The sequence below is a fragment of the Equus quagga genome, chromosome 10, assembly GCF_021613505.1.
Source record: "Equus quagga isolate Etosha38 chromosome 10, UCLA_HA_Equagga_1.0, whole genome shotgun sequence".
In the NCBI taxonomy this organism is placed as follows: domain Eukaryota; kingdom Metazoa; phylum Chordata; class Mammalia; order Perissodactyla; family Equidae; genus Equus; species Equus quagga.
Genome location: NC_060276.1, coordinates 86,960,859 through 86,982,967, shown reverse-complemented (window position 1 = coordinate 86,982,967; position 22,109 = coordinate 86,960,859). Strand labels below are relative to the sequence as shown.

At 40.0% G+C, this 22,109-nt stretch overlaps 1 protein-coding gene across 4 annotated transcripts in view; it reads right to left on the bottom strand.

Annotated features, from left to right (window-relative positions):
* EFHC2 (EF-hand domain containing 2) overlaps positions 1 to 22,109 on the bottom strand; it is a 179,716-nt gene that overhangs the window by 15,666 nt on the left and 141,941 nt on the right. For all 4 annotated transcript variants that reach the window (XM_046672652.1, XM_046672650.1, XM_046672651.1 and 1 more), the window contains 3 exons: positions 21,341 to 21,538; positions 19,528 to 19,620; positions 7,667 to 7,772 (listed from right to left, as the gene is read on the bottom strand). In XM_046672652.1, the coding sequence (XP_046528608.1) occupies positions 7,667 to 7,772; positions 19,528 to 19,620; positions 21,341 to 21,538 (397 nt within the window). The remainder of the gene's footprint in view (positions 1 to 7,666; positions 7,773 to 19,527; positions 19,621 to 21,340; positions 21,539 to 22,109) is intronic.

The following is a 22,109-nucleotide window of genomic DNA, read 5'->3' as shown; positions in this document are numbered from 1 at the left end:
AATAGTATTGGAAGTCCCAGCCAGAACAATCAGGCAAGAAAAAGAAATAACGGGGATCCAAATTGGAAAAGAAGTGAAACTGTCACTATTTGTGGACAACATGATTTTATATAGAAAACCCTAAAGAATCCACTAAAAAACTTTTAGAAATAATAAATGAATATGGTAAAGTTGCACGATACAAAATCAACATACAAAAATCAGTTGCATTTCTATACACTAACAACGAACTGGCAGAAAGAGAAATTAAGAATACAATCCCATTTACAATTGCAACAAAAAGAATAAAATACCTAGAAATAAATTTAACCAAAGAGGTGAAAGATCTGTACACTGAAAACTATAAAACATTGTTGAAAGAAATTGAAGAAGACACAAAGAAATGGAAAGATATCCCGTGCTCTTGGATTGGAAGAATTAACATTGTTAAAATGTCCATACTTCCTAAAGCAATTTATAGATTCAATGCAATCTCTATCAAAGTTCCAACACCACTTTTCACAGAAATAGAACAAAGAATCCTAAAATTTATATGGAAAAACAAAAGACCCAGAATAGCCAAAGGAATACTGAGGAAAAAGAATAATGCTTGAGGTATCACACTCCCTGATTTCAAAATATACTACAAAGCCATAGTAACCAAAACAGCACGGTACTGGCACAAAAACAGACACAAAGATCAATGGAACAGAATCGAGAGCCCAGAAACAAACCCACACACCTATGGACAGCTAATTTTCGACAAGGGAGCCAAGAGCATACAACGGAGAAAGGAGAGTCTCTTCAATAAACGGTGCTGGGAAAACTAGACAGCCACATGCAAAAGAATAAAGGTAGATCATTATCTTACACCATGTACGAAAATCTACTCAAAATGGATTAAAGACTTGAATGCAAGGCCTGAAACCATGAAACTGCTAAAAGAAAACACAGGCAGCATGCTCTTTGACATTGATCTTAGCAGCATATCTTCAAGTACCATGTCTGACTGGGCAAGGGAAACAAAAGAAAAAATAAACAAATGGGACTACATCAAACTAAAAACCTTCCGCATAGCAAAGGAAACCATCAACAAAATGAAAAGACAACCTAACAAGTGGGAGAAGATATTTGCAAACCATACATCGGATAAGGGGTTAATATCCAAAATATGCAAAGAACTTATACATCTCAACAACAAAAACACCAAGAACCCAATTAAAAAACCGGCAAAAGATCCGAACAGAGATTTCTCCAAAGAAGATATACAGATGGCCAACAGGTACATGAAAACATGTTCAACATCATTAACTATCAGAGAAATGCAAATCAAAACTACAATGAGATATCACCTCACTCCCGTGAGAATGGCTATAATTAACAAGACAGGAAACAACTGTTGGAGACGATGTGGAGAAAAGGGAACCTTCGTACGCTGCTGATGGAAGTGTAAACTGGTGCAGTCACTTTTGAAAACAGTATGGAGATTCCTCAGAAAATTAAGAATAGATCTACCATATGATCCAGCTATTCCACTGCTGGGTATTTATCCAAAGAACTTGAAAACACAAATGCATAAAGATACATGCACCCCTATGTTCATTGCAGCATTATCCACAATAGCCAAGGCTTGGAAGCAACCTAGGTGCCCATCAAGGGACGAATGGATAAAGAAGATGTGGTATATATACACAATGGAATACTACTCAGCCATAAGAAATGATGAAATCCAGCCATTTGTGACAACATGGCTTGAGGGTATTATGCTAAGTGAAATAAGTCAGAGGGAGAAAGTCAAATACCGTATGATCTCACTCATAAGATAAAAACAACGACAAACACATAGCAACAGAGACTGGATTGATCGTTACCATAGGAGAAGAGGGAGGGAGGAGGGTGAAAGGGGTGACTAGGCTCACGTGTGTGGTGACGGATTATAATTAGTCTTTGGGTGGTGAACATGATGTAATCTGCACAGAATTCCAAATATATTATGATGTATATCTGAAAGTTACATAATCGTATAATCCAATGTTACTGCTATAAAAACAAAAATTAAAAATTAAAATTAAAAAGTAAATAAATAAATAAAGTGGGGGGGAAAATGAAAAGAAAGAGTAAATCTTTGGCCTTCCCAGGCAGAGACTCCTCTTCAGTGTGGGTGGTGTTTCTTTTGTGGGTCCTTAAAGCAATTTAATGGGTCACCAACTAAATTCAAAACAGAGAGAGAAGGGGGGGAGGAGAGAAAAGAAAAGAAAGGAAGAGAGAAAGGAAGGAAAGGAGAGAGGAAAGAAAGGAAAGATCATACTGCACCACATGTAGTTATAATAGTATTTTTTCATGAAACTTTTGTTCCATTGTATATGTGCAAGCTGGGTTTCTATGAAAAAATGTCTTTCTTACTGTGGGTTGTAGTACCAAAAAGTAATTATATTTCACTCAAACTCAACTGTCATCAGAAAAACAAAAATTAAAGTAATAAGATACCACATGTTTTCAGAGGCAAAAATGTAAAAATCATTTGAATGCCTATCAACAGTGAAACGGATGAAGAAATTATTCTATATCCACAGTACAGCTGTTAAAGAAGGACTTAGATCTACACATACTAGAGAAATTTCCCATAGTGCAAAACACACTGCAGAGAAGCGCACGTGGTATGACCATAGTTTTGTAGAATAAATGATGAAACCCCCAACATATAGGTAAACATTTGGGTGGTGGATTAGGTGGAATGGAAAAGGAGAGAAGAAGGAAGGAAGGAAAAGAACAAGAAAAGCAGTTGCTAACTCGCAAAAGTCAGTATGTGCGTCATTCAGGATCCCATAGCAAACAGAGGACATATGCAAACTGTGTAAGTTGAGAAGAGTTTAATAAAGTGACTACAGGCAGGCAGACCTCGTTTTACTGTGCTTCACTTTATTGTGCTTCCCAGGTATTGTTTTATAGAAATTGAAGGTTTGTGGCAGCCCTGTGTCAAGCAAGTCTATCACTGCCATTTTTCCAAAGCATTTGGTCACTTTGTGTCTCTGTCACATTTTGGTAATTCTTGCAATATTTCAAACTTTTTCATTATCATGGTTATTATTATATTTGTTATGGTGATCTGTGATCAGTGATCTTTGATGTTTCTATTGTAATTTTTCGGGGGAGCCAGAAACCACATCCATATAAGATGGAGAACTTAATTGATAAATGTGGTGTGTATTCTGACTGCTCCACTGACTGGCCATTCCCCTGTCTCTCTCCCTTTCCTCAAGCCTCCCTATTCCCTGAGATACAGCAATACTGAAATTAGGCCAACTAACAACCCTACAATGGCTTCTAAGTGTTCAAGTGAAAGAAAGAGTTGCATGTCTCTCACTTTAAATCAAAAGCTAGAAATGATTAAGCTTAGTGAGGAAGGCATGTTGAAAGTCGAGATAGGCCAAAATCTAGGCCTCCTGTGTCAAACAGTTAGCTAAGTTGTGAACACAAAGGCAAAGTTCTTGAAGGAAATTAAAAGTGCTATTCCAGTGAACACATGAATGATAAGAAGGCAAAATAGCCTTATTGCTGATGTGGAGAAAGTTTTATTGGTCTGGACAGAAGATCCAACCAGCCATGACATTCCCTTAAGCCAAAGCCTAATCCAGAGCAAGGCCCGAACTCGCTTCAATTCTGTGAAGGCTCAGAGAAGTGAGGAAGCTGCAGAAGAAAAATCTGAAGCTAGCAGAGGTTGGTTCATGAAGTTGAAGGAAAGAAGCCGTCTCCGTGACATCAAAGCACAAGGTGAAGCAGCAAGTGCTGCTGTAGAAGCTGCAGCAAGTTTCCAGAAGATCTAGCTGAGATGATTAATGAAGGTGGCCACACTAAACAGCAGATTTCTGGTGTAGACATAACAGTCTTCTATTGAAAGAAGATTCCATCTAGCCTTTTCATAGCTAGAGAGGAGAAGTCAATGCCTCCTTTCAAAGGACAGGCTGACTTGCTTGTTAGGGGCTAATGTAGCTGGTGACTTTAAATTGAAACCAATGCTCGTTTACCCATTCCAAAAATCCTAGGACCCTTAAGAATTATGCTAAATCTACTCTGCCTGTGCTCTACAAATGGAACAACAAAGCCTGGATGACAGCTCATCTGTTTACAACTTAGTTTACTGAATATTTTAAGCCCACTGTTGAGAGCTACTGCTCAGAAAAAGATTCCTTTCAAAATGTTACCACTCATTGACAATGCACCTCATCACCCAAGAGCTCTGATGGAGATATACAATGAGACTAATGTTTCCACACCGGCTACCACCACATCCATTCTGCAGCCCATGGATCAAGGAGTAATTTCAACTTTCAAGTCTTCTTATTTAAGAAATACATTTCATAAGGCTATAGCTGCCACAGATTGTGACTCTTTTGATGGATCTGGGCAAAGTAAACTGAAGACTTTCTGGAAAGGGTTCACCATTCTAGATGCCATTAAGAACATTCGTGATTCATGGGAAGAGGCCAAAATATCAACATTAACAGGAGTTGGAGGCAGTTGATTCCAACCCTCATGGAAGATTTTGAGGGGTTCAAGACTTTTGTGGAAGAAGTAACTGCAGATGTGGCAGAAATAGCAAGAGACTAGAATTAGAAGTGGAGCCTGAAGATGTGACTGAATTGCTGCAATCTCATGATAAAGCTTTAACAAACGAGGAGTTGCTTCTTATGGACAAGCAGAGAAAGTAGTTTCTTGAGATGGAACCTACTCCTGGTGAAAATGCTGTGTAAGTTGTTGAAATGACAACAAAGGATTTAGAATATCACATAAACTCAGTTGATAAACCAGCAGCAATGTTTGAAAAGACTGACTCCAATTTTGAAAGTTCTACTGTGGGTAAAATGTTATCAAACAGCATCATATGCTACAGAGAAATCGTTTGTGAAAGGAAGAGTCAAGCAATGTGGCAAACTTCATTGTTGCATTATTTTAAGAAATTGCCACACCCACCCCAGCCTTCAGCAACCACCACTCTAATCAGTCAGCAGCCACCAACATCGAGGCAAGACCCTCCACCAGCAAAAAGATTATCACTCGCTGAAGGCTCAGATGATGGTTAGCACTTTTTAGCAATAAAGTATTTTTTAATTAAGGTATGTACAGTGTTTTTTTAGACATAATGCTATTGCACACTTAATAGACTACAATATAATATAAACATAGTCTTCATATGCACTGGGAAACCAAAAAATTTGTGTGACTTGCTCTATCGCGATATTCGCTTTATTGCAGTGACCTGGAACCAAACCCACAATATCTCCAAGGTATGCCTGTATTTACAAAGGCGTGAGAGGTGTTTGGGAAAACCAACAGGGGATCCTCTAGTCCCTTAGAAGTTGTAGCAACAGGCGGCCATTACCACCATCTGGGGCCGAAGGGGCATGTGAGGGTGGCTACCAGAACCTGGAGTAGGCATCTATATGCAGAAAACCTCCAGACAGGCACTACGGACCTTGGTAGGAAGAGGCAGTAAATCTATTGTATCTATTGTGACTGGCAAGGAGGGAGATGACTTCTCTCTCCTCCTACCCTCTGCTCTCCTGTTGGTGCATCCCATTGGCCAACCCAGCTGCAGGCCAGAGAGCTAGGGGACCCATTGATGTGGCCCCCAAAGGTCAGCTGCCCGGGACTCAGAACAGGGTAGAAGGGGCTGGAGAAAAGTCCTAATGGGACAATTGGATGATATCCAACACAGAGTACTATAACATTAAATGAAAAGGTAGAATATAAACTCCATCTATCATTTTTCTTTTTATATGTAAAAACTAAATATTTACATGGATAAGAATTAAAGGGTTATCAAATGACAGTATTGATTTGTTTTTGTGATAGTATCTTGGATTCTAGTTAATTAAATCCAGTATCTTCAATAATAATCACATTTAAAAAGCTTTGTTTCTTTTTTCTTTGCAGTAAAACAGACCTGAGTTAAAATTCTGACTCTACACTCGCTATTTCTCTAAATTCCTCATGTCTAAAATGGGAATGATAAAAGTACCTACCTCGTAGGGCTGCTATGAGAATTAAATGAGGTAATAGATTTTGAGGTCTTACAACAGTGCTTGACACATATTAAATGGTTTAAGTGTTTGCTGTTATGGTCACAACGGGATTTCAAGAGCTTTCTAATGGGTCTACCTGTCTCTGTGCCCCCTCTCCAATCTACTCACCATCCTCAAGCCACAGCAAGCTCCCTTTAAAGGGTACACCTGATCATGTCACTCTCTTACTTGAAACGTGTCCATAGTCTCCAGACCTTGCAGGACAATACTCAAACCTCACCCTTGCAGGTATCTCCAGTCTCATCCTTCTCCACTCCTCCCTTTGTGCCTTCATTCCAGCCACACCAATTCCTTCTGGTTCTGCACAAGCGCCATGTTGTCCCATGTCAGAGCCGCTGTTTGGAATGTCTTTTCCATACTATGCTACTTTCCTACCTTGCTAACTCTTACTACTCATCATTGAAATTTCAAGTGTCACCACCCCTGAGAAGAGTTCCTGCTACCCCACCACCACCACCACCACCAGTCTGATTTATAAGAAGCTTCCTCCTCATCCCATCATATTCCATGCAAGCTGTATCACGCCATACTCCAAATCATGAGTGTACTGATCCCCCCATCAGCAGTAGGCCCCTCAGAGGTAGCAATATGAGCTTTGTCTCTGGACCCCAGCACAGAGCATAGAACCTGCTGAGATGGATACTTAGTCATGATTTGTCTAAGAATTAAATTTATAAATGAATGACTTAAGTAACTGACCCAAAGTCACTTAGCTAAGCGAGTGGCAGAGGCAGAATTCAACCCCAGCTCTGTTTGGCTCCAAAGGCCATCACTGTCTCCCAGCAATCTGGAAGTTCTAAGACTGTCTGACACTCCAGAATAGCTACATGCCTGAGGGAACTCCCCAGGGGCACTAGACTAGTTCAGGCCAGAATGAGCTGGTCAGTAGAGACCGGGAGAAATAAATGCCTCCTTTCTGGGAGTATCAACCACATGACATTTGCTTTGTCAAGGGACTTTCCCAAGAAAATCAATTTCTGGAGCATGTTAAAATATAAACAAACCACCACTCACCCACCCACTCCTTAAAGACAATTGGTCCAAAGAGATCTTAGAGAATTCAGACAATTCCACAATGTTGAGAGCACCATCTGATCACACGAACTTTGTTTTCCCTAACCAAGCATTTTTTGACTGAATTTTTATTTTAAATTTGGCTGCACTGTGAAATGTGCATCCCCATACTATACTGTTTCACCCAAGGCAAACCTGTGTGCACAGCCACAGATACAGTGGGGATTCATGACATATGCACCATTTGAGATTTGCTCTTATGGCTCAAGATGATGTTACCAGAATCCCTTGATAACAGTGTTTATACCTATTTATAACTGTAACCTATTATCCTACCTTCCATATAATTGGATGCGACTAAAGTTAAAAAAAAATTCAGCTGCATAAAAGTCATGCTCTTACAGAGCAGATGTTCGCTCAGCATGGGAAGTGAATTAGCCTTTAACACAAATGCCCAGAAATACATACGGTGCTTTTAGAAAAAGCAGTGACATTAATATTTGATATTGAAAAATAATTTTGAGATAAAGGATATTAAAAATGGAGGGGAGGTAGCCACAGCTGGTTTTTTAAATAGGTGTTAATTTTACCTCTTTAAGGTACGATCTTGGTTCCAATTCAGGCACCGGATTTATTCTCCAGTTCAGGGCACAGAAAAATGACTCATAATTTATTTGTCCTTCACTGTCTTCAAACCTGAAAATATAATTGTAATATATTATTTGATGCAATCTGAAGAATTCAGGACCAGAATGACAGCTTACATGCTGCCATAAAAACATAATATTAGGTATGCTTCAATATCTGATATTTTCCTTGTTTATTATTAGTTTAATAATCTGTTTCTAACTTTCCAGAAAGTAAACTCCTCGCAAGCAGATATCTCACACACCCAACTCACCGAAGTGTCCCCAACACCTAGATCAATGCTGGCACTTAGCAGGTATTCAACAAATATTTGTTGCAGTTGCCACAGAAACAAATTAGTTTATTCAGTAACTAAGACCATTGCTATATTTTGTTAAGAATATGTGAAGGTCTTTTTAATTTAAAATGGTTAATATTATATGTCAGTAAAATAAAACGTCCTTATATTTCTTAAATTTCATGTCTTTTAAATCTTAAAGGCAAGTCTAGATTCATTTTGTCTACTAATATATTTTTAGGAAAAATAAAAGGCATCTTCATCATTTATTATGTAGCCACTAAAAAGGGTTATTTAGATCCATACATGCTGTCATGCAAATATGTTCATGACACATTGTTAAGTGGAAAGGAAGTTATAAAATAGTATGTAGAGTTATGATTCCACTTTAGGTCTATATTTGTATAAAATGGCCTAGAAAAAAGTCTAGTAATAATACACTGAAGTATTAAGAACAGCTATCTCTGGGAAGAGAGATTATGATTTTTGCCTTTTCTTTAGACTTTTCTGTATCATCTGAATTGTTTTAAATTTATAATTGGAAAAAATAAGCCCATTTTCATTTTGAAAAAAATAAATGATTATCGTGCATCATAAAACTATAAGTCAAAAATAACTAATCTATTTGACTACTATTTTGTAATGATGAACACTGGCATAAATTTATCCTTAACCATAACAGACTTTTTGCTAAGACCCAATAATTTCAACAAAATTGCTATAATGACCTAACACAAACAAAATACTTCTTAGTGTAATACCTCAATGCTACCTATTCTGAATTTGACCACATTCTGCCAATTTTTAAGGCTAAATATAAACTGGTTATATAACATAATTTTTGTTGTTGCTGATGTTGTTGAGGAAGATTCACCCTCAGCTAACATCTGTTGCCAATCTTCCTCTTTTTTTTTTCCTTGAGGAAGATTCACCCTGAGCTAACATCTGTGCCAATCTTCCTCTATTTTGTATGTGGGACACTGCCACAGCATGGTCACCAACAAGTGGTGTAGGTCCACGCCTGGGAACCAAACCCAGGCTGTCAAAGTGGAGTGCACCGAACTTAACCACTAGGCCACGGGGCCAGCCTCCTATAACATGATTTTTTGAAGCAAAAGACAAAGGTGGTCACTAGGGTGCTATTCCAAGCAACCTGCTCCAGGCTCCTGCCCTTCTCTCAGGACCTCCAACTCAACAGGCCCCTCCAACCAGCAAGTGAGGTGTACTATTGCAAGGATGAATGGAGGTTAATTAATTATAAGAAAACTCAGTGATAATGGATACAGGAAAAAAACATACTCATAATTAGTAAAAAGGATTTTCTCTTTTTTTCTCAAAATATTAGAAAAAATAATAGCTCATATTTATAAATAATAAAAATTAGCAGCAATAAATTAAATGTTACAAGATGAAGTCACATAGACTCATCAATCTAAACAAAGTAGAATAAACAGAGCAATCAGAAGAGGAGAAAGGGGATTCGGTAATTCTTTTGTGGACATTTTCTTTGGCCAAGGATTCTGTGATACAACTCCAATATGCTGCCCCCTACCACTGTTTATCCTTTGACTTTTGGCTTCCTCATCACTTTAACTCCTTGAAAGGACATGATCTGTTTATGAAAATATTTGTAGCCAAAATGCAGGACCGTTATGCCTTTTATTTGTATATGTTTTGGGAGAAGATCTGAAACTCCATCAATTAAACACGTTTTGTAAGAAACTTTCCTTTATAGTGGAGCCTCGAAGAAAAGTATTCCCTAATACTCTGAGTAGGAGCTGATGTCAAAGAATGAGATCATGTAGGGCCTTTGACTTTCATACTGAGGACAACTAAGAGCCGCTGGAGCATACTGTACAGAGCAGTTACGGGATCTAATTATATTTTCGAAAGATCACTCTGGCTGATATATTGCGAGTAGAATGTAGGGGCCAGGCCAAAGTAGGAAGAGTAGTTGGCAGTCTTTTGCAGTAATCCAGATGAGAGATAATGGCGGCTTATAGGAGAGATAATGGTTGTGGTGGCAGTGGAAGGCAGTGAGCAATTCTGAATATAGTTTGAATGCAGGTTTCCTGAAGAACTGTATATAGTATGCATGAGAGAGAGAGAGAGAGATGGATTCAGGACAACTCCAAGGGTTTTGCTTGAGCAACTGGAAAAATAAAGCTCCCCTAACTGAGATAGGAAAGAATGCAGGGGCTACAGTTTGGGAGAAAAGATCAGGAGTTTGGTGTTTTGGATATGTTATATTTTGATCGGAAGTGAGAAGTTGGATATATGAGTCTGAAGTTCAGGAAAGAGGTTTCAGTTGAAGATAGAAATGAAGATTCATTAGCATACAGATGGTACAGTATTTAAACCCACCAGACTGGGAGATTGGATAAGATCACCAATGAAATAAGTTTTTCTATTGTTCCTACAGTACAGAATTTAACTGTCAGTAAATTCCTATCACATCAATTACAGGAGGTATTATATAATCCTAGAGGTTTCAGAAGTGTAATATCTCAGTAATCTGGGAACCAGTCAAAAGACTACCAAACAGATCTAGGATCACATCAGATTTCACCCTTCATATACAATCCACTAACCAATCCTGTGGGTTCTACTACCATAGCATATCAAGTCTCTTTTTCTTGATCTCCTCTACTATTCACTAATTCCAAGCCACCATCATCTCTTACCTGGATTACAACAATAGCTTTGTATCTGGGTCTTGTTGCTTCTATTCTTACCTTGCTGCAGACTACCCTCCACCAGAATAGTCTTTTTAAAACACAGATCCTTGCTTGCAACTCTCCAATGGCTTCCCAATCTACTTGGAACACAAGCTGAACTCCTTATTAGGGTTTATAAGACCCTGTGTAATCTGGCCCCTGCTGATCTCTCTGATCTCATCTGAAAACTCTTTCCCTGTTCACAACATTCTAGGTACACTGGTCTTCTTCTAGTTCTCTGAGCATAACAAGATTGTTCCAGAAATGCAAGGCATTTGCACCTTTCTCTGGAAAGTCTCAGTTCAAATGTTGCTTCCTGAAAGAAATGTTGCTTCAGAAAGGCCTTCCTGAAGGATCTGAGTCCCCATGCCTGAATCTGCATTTTCCCTGGATGACGGCATTGGAAAGATTACAGGAAAATTTCTGGAAGTCACCGCTGGAAGTCCTATTATCAGACTTTGTTACCAATAAGTCTGATATTTACTCATGCTTGCCTGTTACCTCTAGGCCCCTAGCCTTCTTTCCTGCCCAACTGATAATATGTCAGACTCAACACATCTAACCATTTACCCATTTCAAAGGATATTTGAGAAAGATATTTCCTAATTAAATAATATTCGGGAAGGATCCAAAGCTGCAAATGAAAGAGTATACAGCTCAGAAATGATGTATAAAATCTTTCTGAGGAAAAATGTTTGAAAAATTTAATCTTTCCAAAGTCCCAGAGCCAGGCCTCAGGGAGAAGTTGAGTTAATGTGGTATAATACTCCAAGTTTTTCTTTTCAGTTCTGTCTTAGAGGATCTCAATGGATATGGGAATCCCCTCAAAAGGAACAATGGAGAAAAGAAGAAAGAATCTTTCAATTAAAAGGGATAAAATGAGCCAATGCTTCTTGGAAGAATTCTTTGCTCTTGGGAAATAGACAGAGTTGCAGTAAATCATGATGGATGATCACAAATATTTATCTCCCTTTCCCACCAAAATCTCACCAAAATGACAACAAAGGAATAAAAATAGGTAATAACCTACAATGACAAAAATAGCTGGAAAAAGACAATAGTGGACAAGAGATTTCAAAATCTTTTGCTGGGGTCAGCCCAGTGGCATAGTGGTTAAGTTCACGTGCTCTGCTTCGGCAGCCCAGGGTCTGTGGGTTCAGATCCTGGGTGTGGATGCACCGCTCAACAAGCCACGCTGTGGTGGCATCCCATATACAAAATAGAGGAAGACTGGTAACAGATGTTAGCTTAGGGCCAATCTTCCTCACCAAAAAAAAAAAAAAGAAAAAAAATCTTTTGCAAGATGGAAAGCAGACTAAGGATTGGTAACTGACTTGGCAGAGCTGAAGAAGGGAAGCAGAACTCTAATCCATGGCAGAGGCAGGGGGCACTTAGAGATTAGCCAATGTGGCCTACAAAATTCCTGAGAGGCTCAGCAATTGCAGACTCCAGGTGTCAATAAAGGCAGGGGTAAGGTGTGGTTCTGAAAATAAGGACTGCTTGAAAGCCTGAATAAAGCTGGAGCAGCTGGACTCCCAAGTATCTTCTTCTACACTGTACTCCTCTGGAGGGGAGTAAGGTTTGTTCTCCAGTGAAATTCGATCAAAGAAGCTCTGGTCTTGAGGAGATGAAGCACAATGGAGGGCAGAGGAGAGCATTACACACTCAACTGGGGCCTCTCAGCCCCCTTCCTTCCCCTTTCCTGTTTCCACAACACCAGTGCCTGTGTGTAAATTCTCCTTTCCCCCATCCCACCCTCCCTCCAGCTCAGCAGGAGAAGATAGGATTCTTCTCTCAGTACTCTGAATGGTCCCAGAGATATCTCTAAATTGTGGCTTCTGGGGATTCCCTAATGAAAATGCAGGCTAGGAGATGACTCTTGCAGTGAAACACACCAATCGACAAGAGCCATCCCCAGAAGCTTCCAACATTAAGGACAGAAGTCAAAACAGCAACAGAAAAAAAGGAATCAGGGAAACAAAGACAATTCAGGTAGGAGAGGCAAAGACGCGAGATAAGAGGATATATTATACCCATGAGAAAAGAACAGAAGACCACAAAAAAGGAACATTCAGACTAAAAATGTGCTCTTGGAATCAAAAATATGATAGTAGTAACTCGATGCAGTAGAAGGGGTGGAATATAAAGTTGAGGAAATCTCTTAATAAGTACATCATAATGACAAAGAGAAAACTTGGGAGAGAAAAGATCCAAATTCAGGCGATGCAAAATTCTAATGAAAAGAGTTCTCTACAAGAGAAAAATGGAAATGGAGGAGAAGAGATTATAAAAAATTAACGGAACATTTCTCAGAACCAAAGAACAGAGTCTCCAGATCGGAAAGGCCCATAAAGTGTTAAGCTCAATGAATCTATATATTAGACACACACACCATAAGCCTCCATCATGAACTTCCAGAACACCAGAAAGAAAGAGAAGATCCTAAGAGCATCCAAAAAGAACAACAGTAATGGGAATCAATATTATCCTAAATTCTCAAGCATCATAACAGGAAGTTAGTAGTAGTATCTAAAAATGAGAAATCCAGAAATAGCAGTATGAGCATGCTATTTAAATGCCTGCAGAAGCAGCTAGAAGGGCTGAAAGTGGCTGCTTCTTGAGAAAGAGTCTGGGAGGTGGGAAGGGATGTGGATGGAAACTGCTGCTGTTGAAATAAGCTTTTCAGAATGATTTGATTATTTTTTACTATGAGCATGTATTTTTAAAATAAAAATTTTAAAAGTGTAAAAAGTAGATGAGAGATCCTGAAACAAGCTTTTCAAGGTAGTAAACTCATATAAGTCAGACTTGGAAAGGAAGGAGCATCGTTAGTTGGGAGCATATTGATGAGGAATTAGTCTCCCAGCCTCCCTGCTCCAAAATTCTACACAGAGCTTCTTCCTCTGGACCACTGATAGAGTGAGATTTTTCATGCCCTCATTTGCTAGTATAACATACACTATCTCTAATATATGCCACGCTTGTTAGATGAGGTTGTGAGAGAAAGAAGACAAGGATACAAAGGAGAGCTCCAGTTCTAAAAATAGTCTAGTTTGGAGGAGGAGACGAGGGAAAGCAGTTCAGAGATGGAGAGAGGCTTGAATATAAGGGAGTAAGAACAAGTAGGTCAGTGCTCACATTTACCCCTGAATATTATCTCCCCAATCACCCGTCGTGGAGTCTTCCCTGTCTCATAACTACAGGTCATCATTCACCAAACCCTATCCATCTTTTCCAAATATGTTGGAAAAGCCTATGAATTGTACAGAAAACCTATCTCCTTACTTCAGGGTCCTGCTGTGCTTCTGATCAACGTGTTAGCGTCCTGATTCTCCAACCTGAATCCCCTACTTTCTCCTCTCCAAATGACATTTGGCTCTTGCGAAGACTCTGATCCACAGTCAAAGCACAAAGATTTGCCATTCTGGAGGAAATTCCTTTGAAAAGGTTGGGAAGGCAATTCCAAAGAAGAACTTTCTATGGCAACATTGTTAGAATCAGTGCAGGCCTTCCAGGGTGACTGCCCTAAAGGGCAACACTAATTCTGGCTTTTAAATGTTTCAACGCTTGTTAAAAAGTCAGCTTCCTTACTTTAAAGTCCCTGCTCACACAGTGCTAAAGTGTTTTCCTGAAACCTCCATAAATTCTTCTTTCCCTTCGATACTTGGGCCAGCCACCACTTCCTTCCCTATGCAAACTAAGGGACGTGTTTGAGGAAGAAGAGGGACAACCTCCCAGTTCTTCTCTGGAAAATAATGACCCTCCAGCATGCTTCTCCATGCCTTGCTAGGTGGGAGTTCTTAGAAGTGAGTCTAACGTGTCATTTGACAGGTGCTCGTGCTCCCCCTCCCAAAAATGATGAATGGCTTGAAAACTGCAGAAGCCATCCATCTCCTTGCCATGGGGAATAATGCTGATCTGCTTTATTTCCACCATCTGTGGAGGTAAAAGACACAGCAGCAGCTGTATTTTGCTGAAGAGTAACATGGGTTCCCCTCTGCTGCAAAGGCCATCTCCTAACTTAGGGAATAGGCTGGCTGCGTGACCAGGGCTGGAAGGGAGGGAGGGCAGTGAAGACATAGTTTTGACTCAGTTGTGTTTGGTTTCAGTTCATTACCCAGTAAGCCCAGGGGTCCACACTGAAACACCTGGTGAGATTCTTAAAGACCAAACACTTGAGAAAAAAGTGGAGCTCTGGGCCACTGTGCTGGTTGGTCACAAAAACTTAAGCATTGGCAAGATGGCACTGCCTAAGTTGCCAATGAGTAACTCCAGTTATCTCTAAAGAGCCAGGGCTCTAAATTCCAATTCTGATCCCAGCACACATCTCCTAGGTGAGGCGAGTCACAGCTGCCTAGTACGGGCTGAACACACAGTCAATGCTCTGTTGGTCCACATGGTTTTGGATTTCTTAAAAATTTCTTAAACTACAAATCACATTATATTTGAAAAGGTAGAAAGCTTCTGGGGTGTGTGTGCGTGTGAGAAAGAAAGGCAGAGAGAGTGAGAGAGAGAATGGGGCTTCTCTCTGAAAACTTCCCAGTGCACCAAACACTGCAACAACAGCAGACGCGTGGCTCAACTCTTGTCCTTCAGCCTCACTGCCAGGTATTGTTGGGTGAAATCACTTGAGCCCAAACCATGCCTCTGGGAGGGGGGCAGGGGCGAGGCTGGGTAGAATATAATGAGATGATTTTAAAGCGCTGTTAACTTTTTCCATTTTAACTGATATTTCTGGATGAGGCACCAGCTCTCTTGGGAGGCCAGTTCTAAGGCATTCCATGGAGCCCAGAGCCAGCTGTAAAAGACTAGCTTGGGGCAGAGCTGCTGGGGAAAGAGTTGCACTTGAATTTCCAGCTATTCCAAGTCTCAATTCAGAAGGCTGCAATTAGGGGAAGAGGCTGCCTCTTTACTCTCCAGTCCCACAAGGAATACAGAATGGAATGAGCTCAGTATATTCTCTACCTCTCATGGTTTGAGAACCATAATTTCTCATTTGTTAGTATTGAGGAGATATTAATATCCAAACAAAGGCTCAGAGCGGTTGAGTCAATTTAGGATCACATGGGCAGGAGGCAGTAGAATTGGACTTCAGAGGCAGGTCTGATGGATATCAAGCCCATGTTTTTCTCCCCCTGCCCAGTGTACCAGCACAGGGCAAGTCCCTGGGTCTGCAAAGATGAAGCAGACATAGTCTCTATTCCTAGGAGCTCAGACAGAAACAAAGGCTTAGGGTATCTTAGGGAGTTCTAATTCCATTAGAGACTTATCTTGGCCTGAAGCATCCTCTTTCACTGAAAGAGTCTCCTTATACCTCAATGTTGTCACTTACTAAATGAGGAATCATGCCTCCCATCAACTAAAATGTACCTTTTAATATGCTCAAGGATTTACAAAATATTCTAGGCCCCTTGGCACTATGTCAATACAGACTGTCACTTCTTTTATTAATGGGTAATAGCTACCACTACATAGAACATTTAAGTCTGATCTCTGTGCATTAGTGAAATGAATTCGTTTGGTAAGTAAGGTGACCTCATACCAGCTACCACAGCACAAACTGATGAGGGCTTGGGTAACCGGATGTGAAAAGACTTTAGTCTTGATTCCAGCTTGAGTTGTGCTAATAAGGAAAAGACCTGACTGAATCATAAGAAAAATATTAGTGGAGTAGAGGGGAAATCTTACTACCAAAACACAGGGTCAGGAGAAACACATGGGTAACAATCACTGGGTGAAAGAAATCATCCAAATCTTTAGCCATATTGTTTTTCGTCTCCTGATCTGAACTCACACAGCAGGGCTATACGGCTGCTCAACAGCTACCCAGCTCCATCCTAAGGCAGGTAAAACTGCCCCTGGGCAGAATGTGCACTGAACCAAATCAACAAACTCCATGCCTGCCTCCCACGGGAGACTGTAGACGTCAGAAGGGCTCTGGCTTAGCGTGCCACAGGAGGGCTGTGCAGAAAGAGAGTCTGGTCAAGGCTCTGGAAAGCCCTGTGGAGTCTGTGGGGAACAATAAGAATGCAGAATATAAATGTAAGCTGCAGGCTGATGGGCCCACTAGGAATTAGGGCAGTCTTTGAAAGGAATCTGCGGAGATGATGCAAAACACCAAGCATGTGACCCAAATCGTGGCAGGGCATATTGGAGGGAGAGGGGAATGGGAATGAGACATTTTCTAATCTGATTAGTCTGAAGTTTCCCCTGAGTGTAGAGAAGGGTCACTGCACAATTAGAGGCAAAGTTAGACTGAACATGGTCTGCTTAGTGGCTCAGAGGGATGACCTCCTCAAAGCTAAGCTGGGCTCGGAGGCGGATGTGTTCAGAGGCTGAGATGACTCCGAAGCAAGTTGTGGAATAGTCTTTCTGCCTTTAATGTCAAATTGTAAAGGCAAAGACAAAACAGTCTGCTGAGAGAATGAGAGGATGATGACTTGGTGGCCTCAGTATTGGATAAGAAACATCTAGGTCTTCCAGAGGCCAGGCTCCCACATTACTGGACTTTCCAGGACAACTCATCCTCAAGGCCATGGAAAGATAATCTAATAAACATCTGCAGTTTCCTGACTAGAAGACAGCTTAATGTGTGGAAGGCGTTCAGATTCAACTGTTTAAAAACAAGGCTTCCTCTATGTAGAAAGACACAGGTTTCTTCCAGTTCATTTCTAAGTCAGAGTGTGTAGTCTCTGGTCCCTGACTTAAACTTCTCTCCTAGTCCCCAATCAATACTTAGTAACAGGTGCTGTGCTTTACTGACATTATGTCAATTCATCCTCGGAACCACTAGGAAGTAGGTATTGTTATCTGATTCTAGAGGTAAGGAATCTGGGTTTCAGGCAGGTCAAAAATCTTGCACAAGATCACACAGCTAGCAAGTTGATTCAAAGAATATAAGAGAGGAGGTAGAGGTAAAATTGTCAAGATGTACACTGATCGTTCACAGGTGGTAAATGAAACAGGTTAAAAGCAAGTCTCTGCATCTGAATGGATCAAACGTCAAGTCACAAATCTTCATTACAAGCAAGGTAAGGGACAAAAAGAGAAACATAAATAGTATTGTGAGAATCCGTAGGAGGAGATAATCACTGCGAGCCAAGCAAATCCAAGAGGGCTTCATGGATATGGTGCTATTTGAAATGGCTCTTAAAGGAAGAGCAAGCTTTCAGCAGGTAGAGAAAATTGAAAGCTATTTCCTACTGAAGAAATAGAAAGAGAAAAGGCAAAAAAGTGGGAGGGCAGGTGGTATATGTGTGAAATGCTAAATGGCCCATTTGGCTGGACTACCCAGAATGGGAAGGGGAGCTTTGGGAATGTGGTAACTGTGGAGAAACCTGACTCCTAGACCTGCGCATTTCATCTCAGGTCCTTTACATCGGATGACCTACTTATCCCCCACACTGATGCCTGCAAATAAAAGCAAATAGACCTGATAGTCTAGAAAATAACCCCAGGTCAATCAAATGCATACACACATCCATCTGGATTGGCCCTCTTCTTGATTACCCTCCTGACACCTTGGACCCTAGTTCTCCCACATGGGATTTAGTTTTATCTATTCCTTTGGTTTCTCCTTTCACCTCAGAGGAGGACTCTCTACTCTAGCCTCTGCTTGAGAACAATGCTCCAACTGACAACCCTAAATCCCATGATGGAGAAAGGTGAGAAGAAGTTCAAAGCTAAGGAGTTGTTCTTTCCTTAGAGAACAAAGACATGGTACAGAAGGTTTGTGAGTAGAAGAGTGACACTATGACATTTTTACTCTTAGAAGGTACTTAGCTGTTGTATGAAAGACAGATTTAAAAATTTAGAGACTGGTGGAGGAAACACCAACATGGAGGCCCTGCAATAGTCAAGAACAAATGTGGGTCAGAACAAGAGTGAAGATAGTAGGAACAGAGAGGAAAGAGTGGATGCAAGCAGCAGGAAGGAGGTAGAACTGTCAAGGCATTTTAATCTACTGGATATGTGAACACAATAATTCAAAATGGTTAGAAGCAGGAGATGTGCATTTGAAAGGTTCCGGGGTTAAGTCACAGCTCTCCTTCTTCCAGACTATGTGACTTTGGGCAAAATACCTCATCTCTCTAAACCTCAGCATCCTCATGTAAGATAGGAGGATAATAGCTCTGATCTCACCAAGTTGTTCTCACAAAGTAAATGAAGTAATGTATTCAAAGCAATGATAACAACGCCTAGATCACAGCCCAAAATGTCAGAATTATCAAGATAAGTAAGTCAGAGGAGGGGTTGGAGTAATGCCATAGGAAGCAAAAGATAATTAGAGTCTATATGGGTAGGAGGGTGGTGCCAGGGAGTCAAAAGTCAGGTCTAACAGGAGAAGTGATGTGTTTTGGAAAGCAGTTCACCATACTTTCCTTTTGCAACATCATCATCTCTATGCTTTACATCTGGTGCTCTAGCAAGATAGAGCCCTGTGCTGGTAACACTAGGTCCTCTTATGGCATGTCTTTAGCCATCAGGGACTACTGCTTTGAAAAACCTGTCATGAGTTTTACATCTAACACCCTCACAACCAATGAAGTTGTACATTTTCATTTTGTCCCAGAACCTGCGTGTGTGTTAGGGTGTCTTAAGGTCAAAAAGATAAAATAATAACTCATAATAGTCTAACAATCAAAATCGTGGCTAACTTTTCCTTTTGTAATACTTAAATGGAGGTATGTCATCAATAAGACAATCAAAGGTAAATCAAGGGGAATTAAAGGTAAATGTAAAACCAGGAATAGCCCCCAAAACAAAAATATGCAGGACAATCACAAAGAAGGGTAGAGGTTTTCCTTACTTGGACAGTAAGGATACCAGCAGATCGTGAGTCAAAGGTAACCTGGAGGACTTGCACAGCCTTCTGATGTCTTTGGTGGGTAATACTTTTTTACTGCATTAAAACAAAGTAAATGGCCTTTTATACACTTTGTGTCTCTCAAGTAGCTAATTACATGCTATAGGAAAGAAAACATAGATGTGTCCTAAAAACATGCACATGGAAATAAATGTGAAAATTGGTACTGGAATTCACGGTAACAAAAACCCATCATATTGCATTTCACTTTTTCCATTTCAGAAGTCAACAGATTCTGTCCTTACAAAGGCCTTTCCATCAAGATTCAGATTCTTGGTTGGTGATAGTACAGCCTATTAAGGCTGCAGCCATGAGTGTTGCTCTAAGTAATCGATCCGCATTCTTGACCACTAGTCAAAAACGATTCTGATATTTGAAAACATCTCCTAATTTGACAGGCAACTACAGCCTCCAACACAAGTATTATATGACTTGAGGGTATTTTCTAGTCTTTTCCTTGGACCCAAACGTTATAGCCTAGAAGCCCCAGCTGGGGCCTTAACAGTCACCTCAATTTTGTCAGATGCTTTCTCCAGAGTAGCCCAGTAGTCATTTTCCCCAGCCTGCAGAGGGCACAGAAATGCTTGTCCAGTGTTCTCACTCAGCCAATGTTCTTCCAGGCACCAGGCAAAATTAGAACCAACAGGAAGGAAAGTGGGCTCCTTTCTTTGCAATGAGGTTATAAAATGATGAGAGAATGTTTATGTCCAGAATCAAAGCTTGTTGGATCTGGAAGAACCTCAGAGCTGTCTGATTAAGCAAGCCCATTATTCCCAAGAGGTGTTCCTTTAGCGGAGGAAGGTCACGCTTCTCACTCTGGGAAAGGGGTACCACCAGGGTGGAAGGTAGGGTCTGGGTCTTGCAAAGCTCAGACCACACATCCTCCAAGAGGCTCAGGGAAGCTTAAAGAGTCAAGAAAAAAATGCCATCTTTATAAAAACCTAATAAGGATGTATTATGAATTAGGGAAAAAATCATGTTCATTATGAAGATAAACTATGAGACCTTCAAAGATATTTAGGGTGTGCAGATGGCCACTTGCGTGCAGACTTCAGGTTTGGAGATGAGGGAAGCGGTCATGGGGCAGAGAGACTGCAGTAGTGTGTAGTAACAAAATTAGAAGCTAGAGTTAGAACTAAGATCTTCTAACTCCAGATGAGTATCTCTCCCCACTATATCAAGCCTGTGGGGAAGATGAACACCCAAACATATGAGGCTCCAGGTTTTTTTATGACTGACTTAATAAAACTCAATACAAACGTGATAAATGTATTAGAAATACATTATGCTGAGCTTCATTATTTTCAAGAAGAAATAATTTCAAAGAAATTTGTAGAAAGTTTACTTGCAAATTCCCTTTCTGTTCATTATAAAAGTCACATTTATAAATCTCAGTTATCACTTAAATAATGTAAGAAGGAGAGACACCTCAGAATTAAACCTTCTAACATCTTGATTTACTATGTTTCATTGAAAGCTTCTAGAAACCAACTAAAAGAAAATGCAAAGGGGCATCTGTTCTTTTGAAAATACAGGGCCTCCCCTATTCCATCAACAAACAAAGCTCACCATCAGTATGAAATATTTGTATCTAGATACTCTCCAAAAATGATTTAAGATGGCTTTGCTAAATAGTGGAGTACGATCAGACATGTCAATTTTCTTTTGGCCCTTTTTGATAAAATATCAATTCTTTCATTACTCAGGTTCACAGAAACTTAAATGATTTATTAGAATCAACAAAATAAAAGCTTACTTTTCTCGATCTTGGTATACACAGTTAGCAATGAGTCTTTCGAAATTCTCAAAAGTATTTCTCTTGAACCGTTCATGGGCCAGTGCAAGTAGGACATTCACATCTTCATAAGCGTCCTCGGGCACGCGGTAGTGACGCGCAATGGTTATAACTTCATGGTCTGTGAGCTCCCCAACAGTTAGAGTCATCAGTATATCTCTGTAAAGAAAACAGAAAAACACTCATTAAATTATATCTAAGAATATTTTACCTCTATTTCTATTAAAAGTATCTAAATCCCATTTTATAAAGCTTTTACCAACTACACAGAGGATAGGTGATTATTTTTCTTAATTTCTCTGCTTAACTTATGAGCAGCAGGAAAGTACCAGCGCTAGAATGGGAAACCATAAGCACTGTAGCTTATAAATAAAATGGCTTTTTGCCCAGAGTCAAACTTCTACCAGATAACAGCCTGCAACCAGGAAGCAAATTTTTAAAGTCCTTAAATGGTCAAAAGGCCTGTCACTAAATACATGTTTTCATTCAATGCCTATTAATCTTACTTTACACAAAATAGTAATAGACTTGGAGTTCTAGTTTCCCAGGGTATCAAATTTATAAATCAGTAAATTAGAAAGGTGTTTTGGAGATGGGGAAAGCAATTATGTACATTTCTGTAGTAAAAAGTAAAAATTGACACACCAAGCCAGTGAGAAAAACATGAGAGAAAAAGTTAAAAGTGAAAAGAGCTGTGTGAGGGTACAGTTGTCTGAGTCTTTAGAAGGCA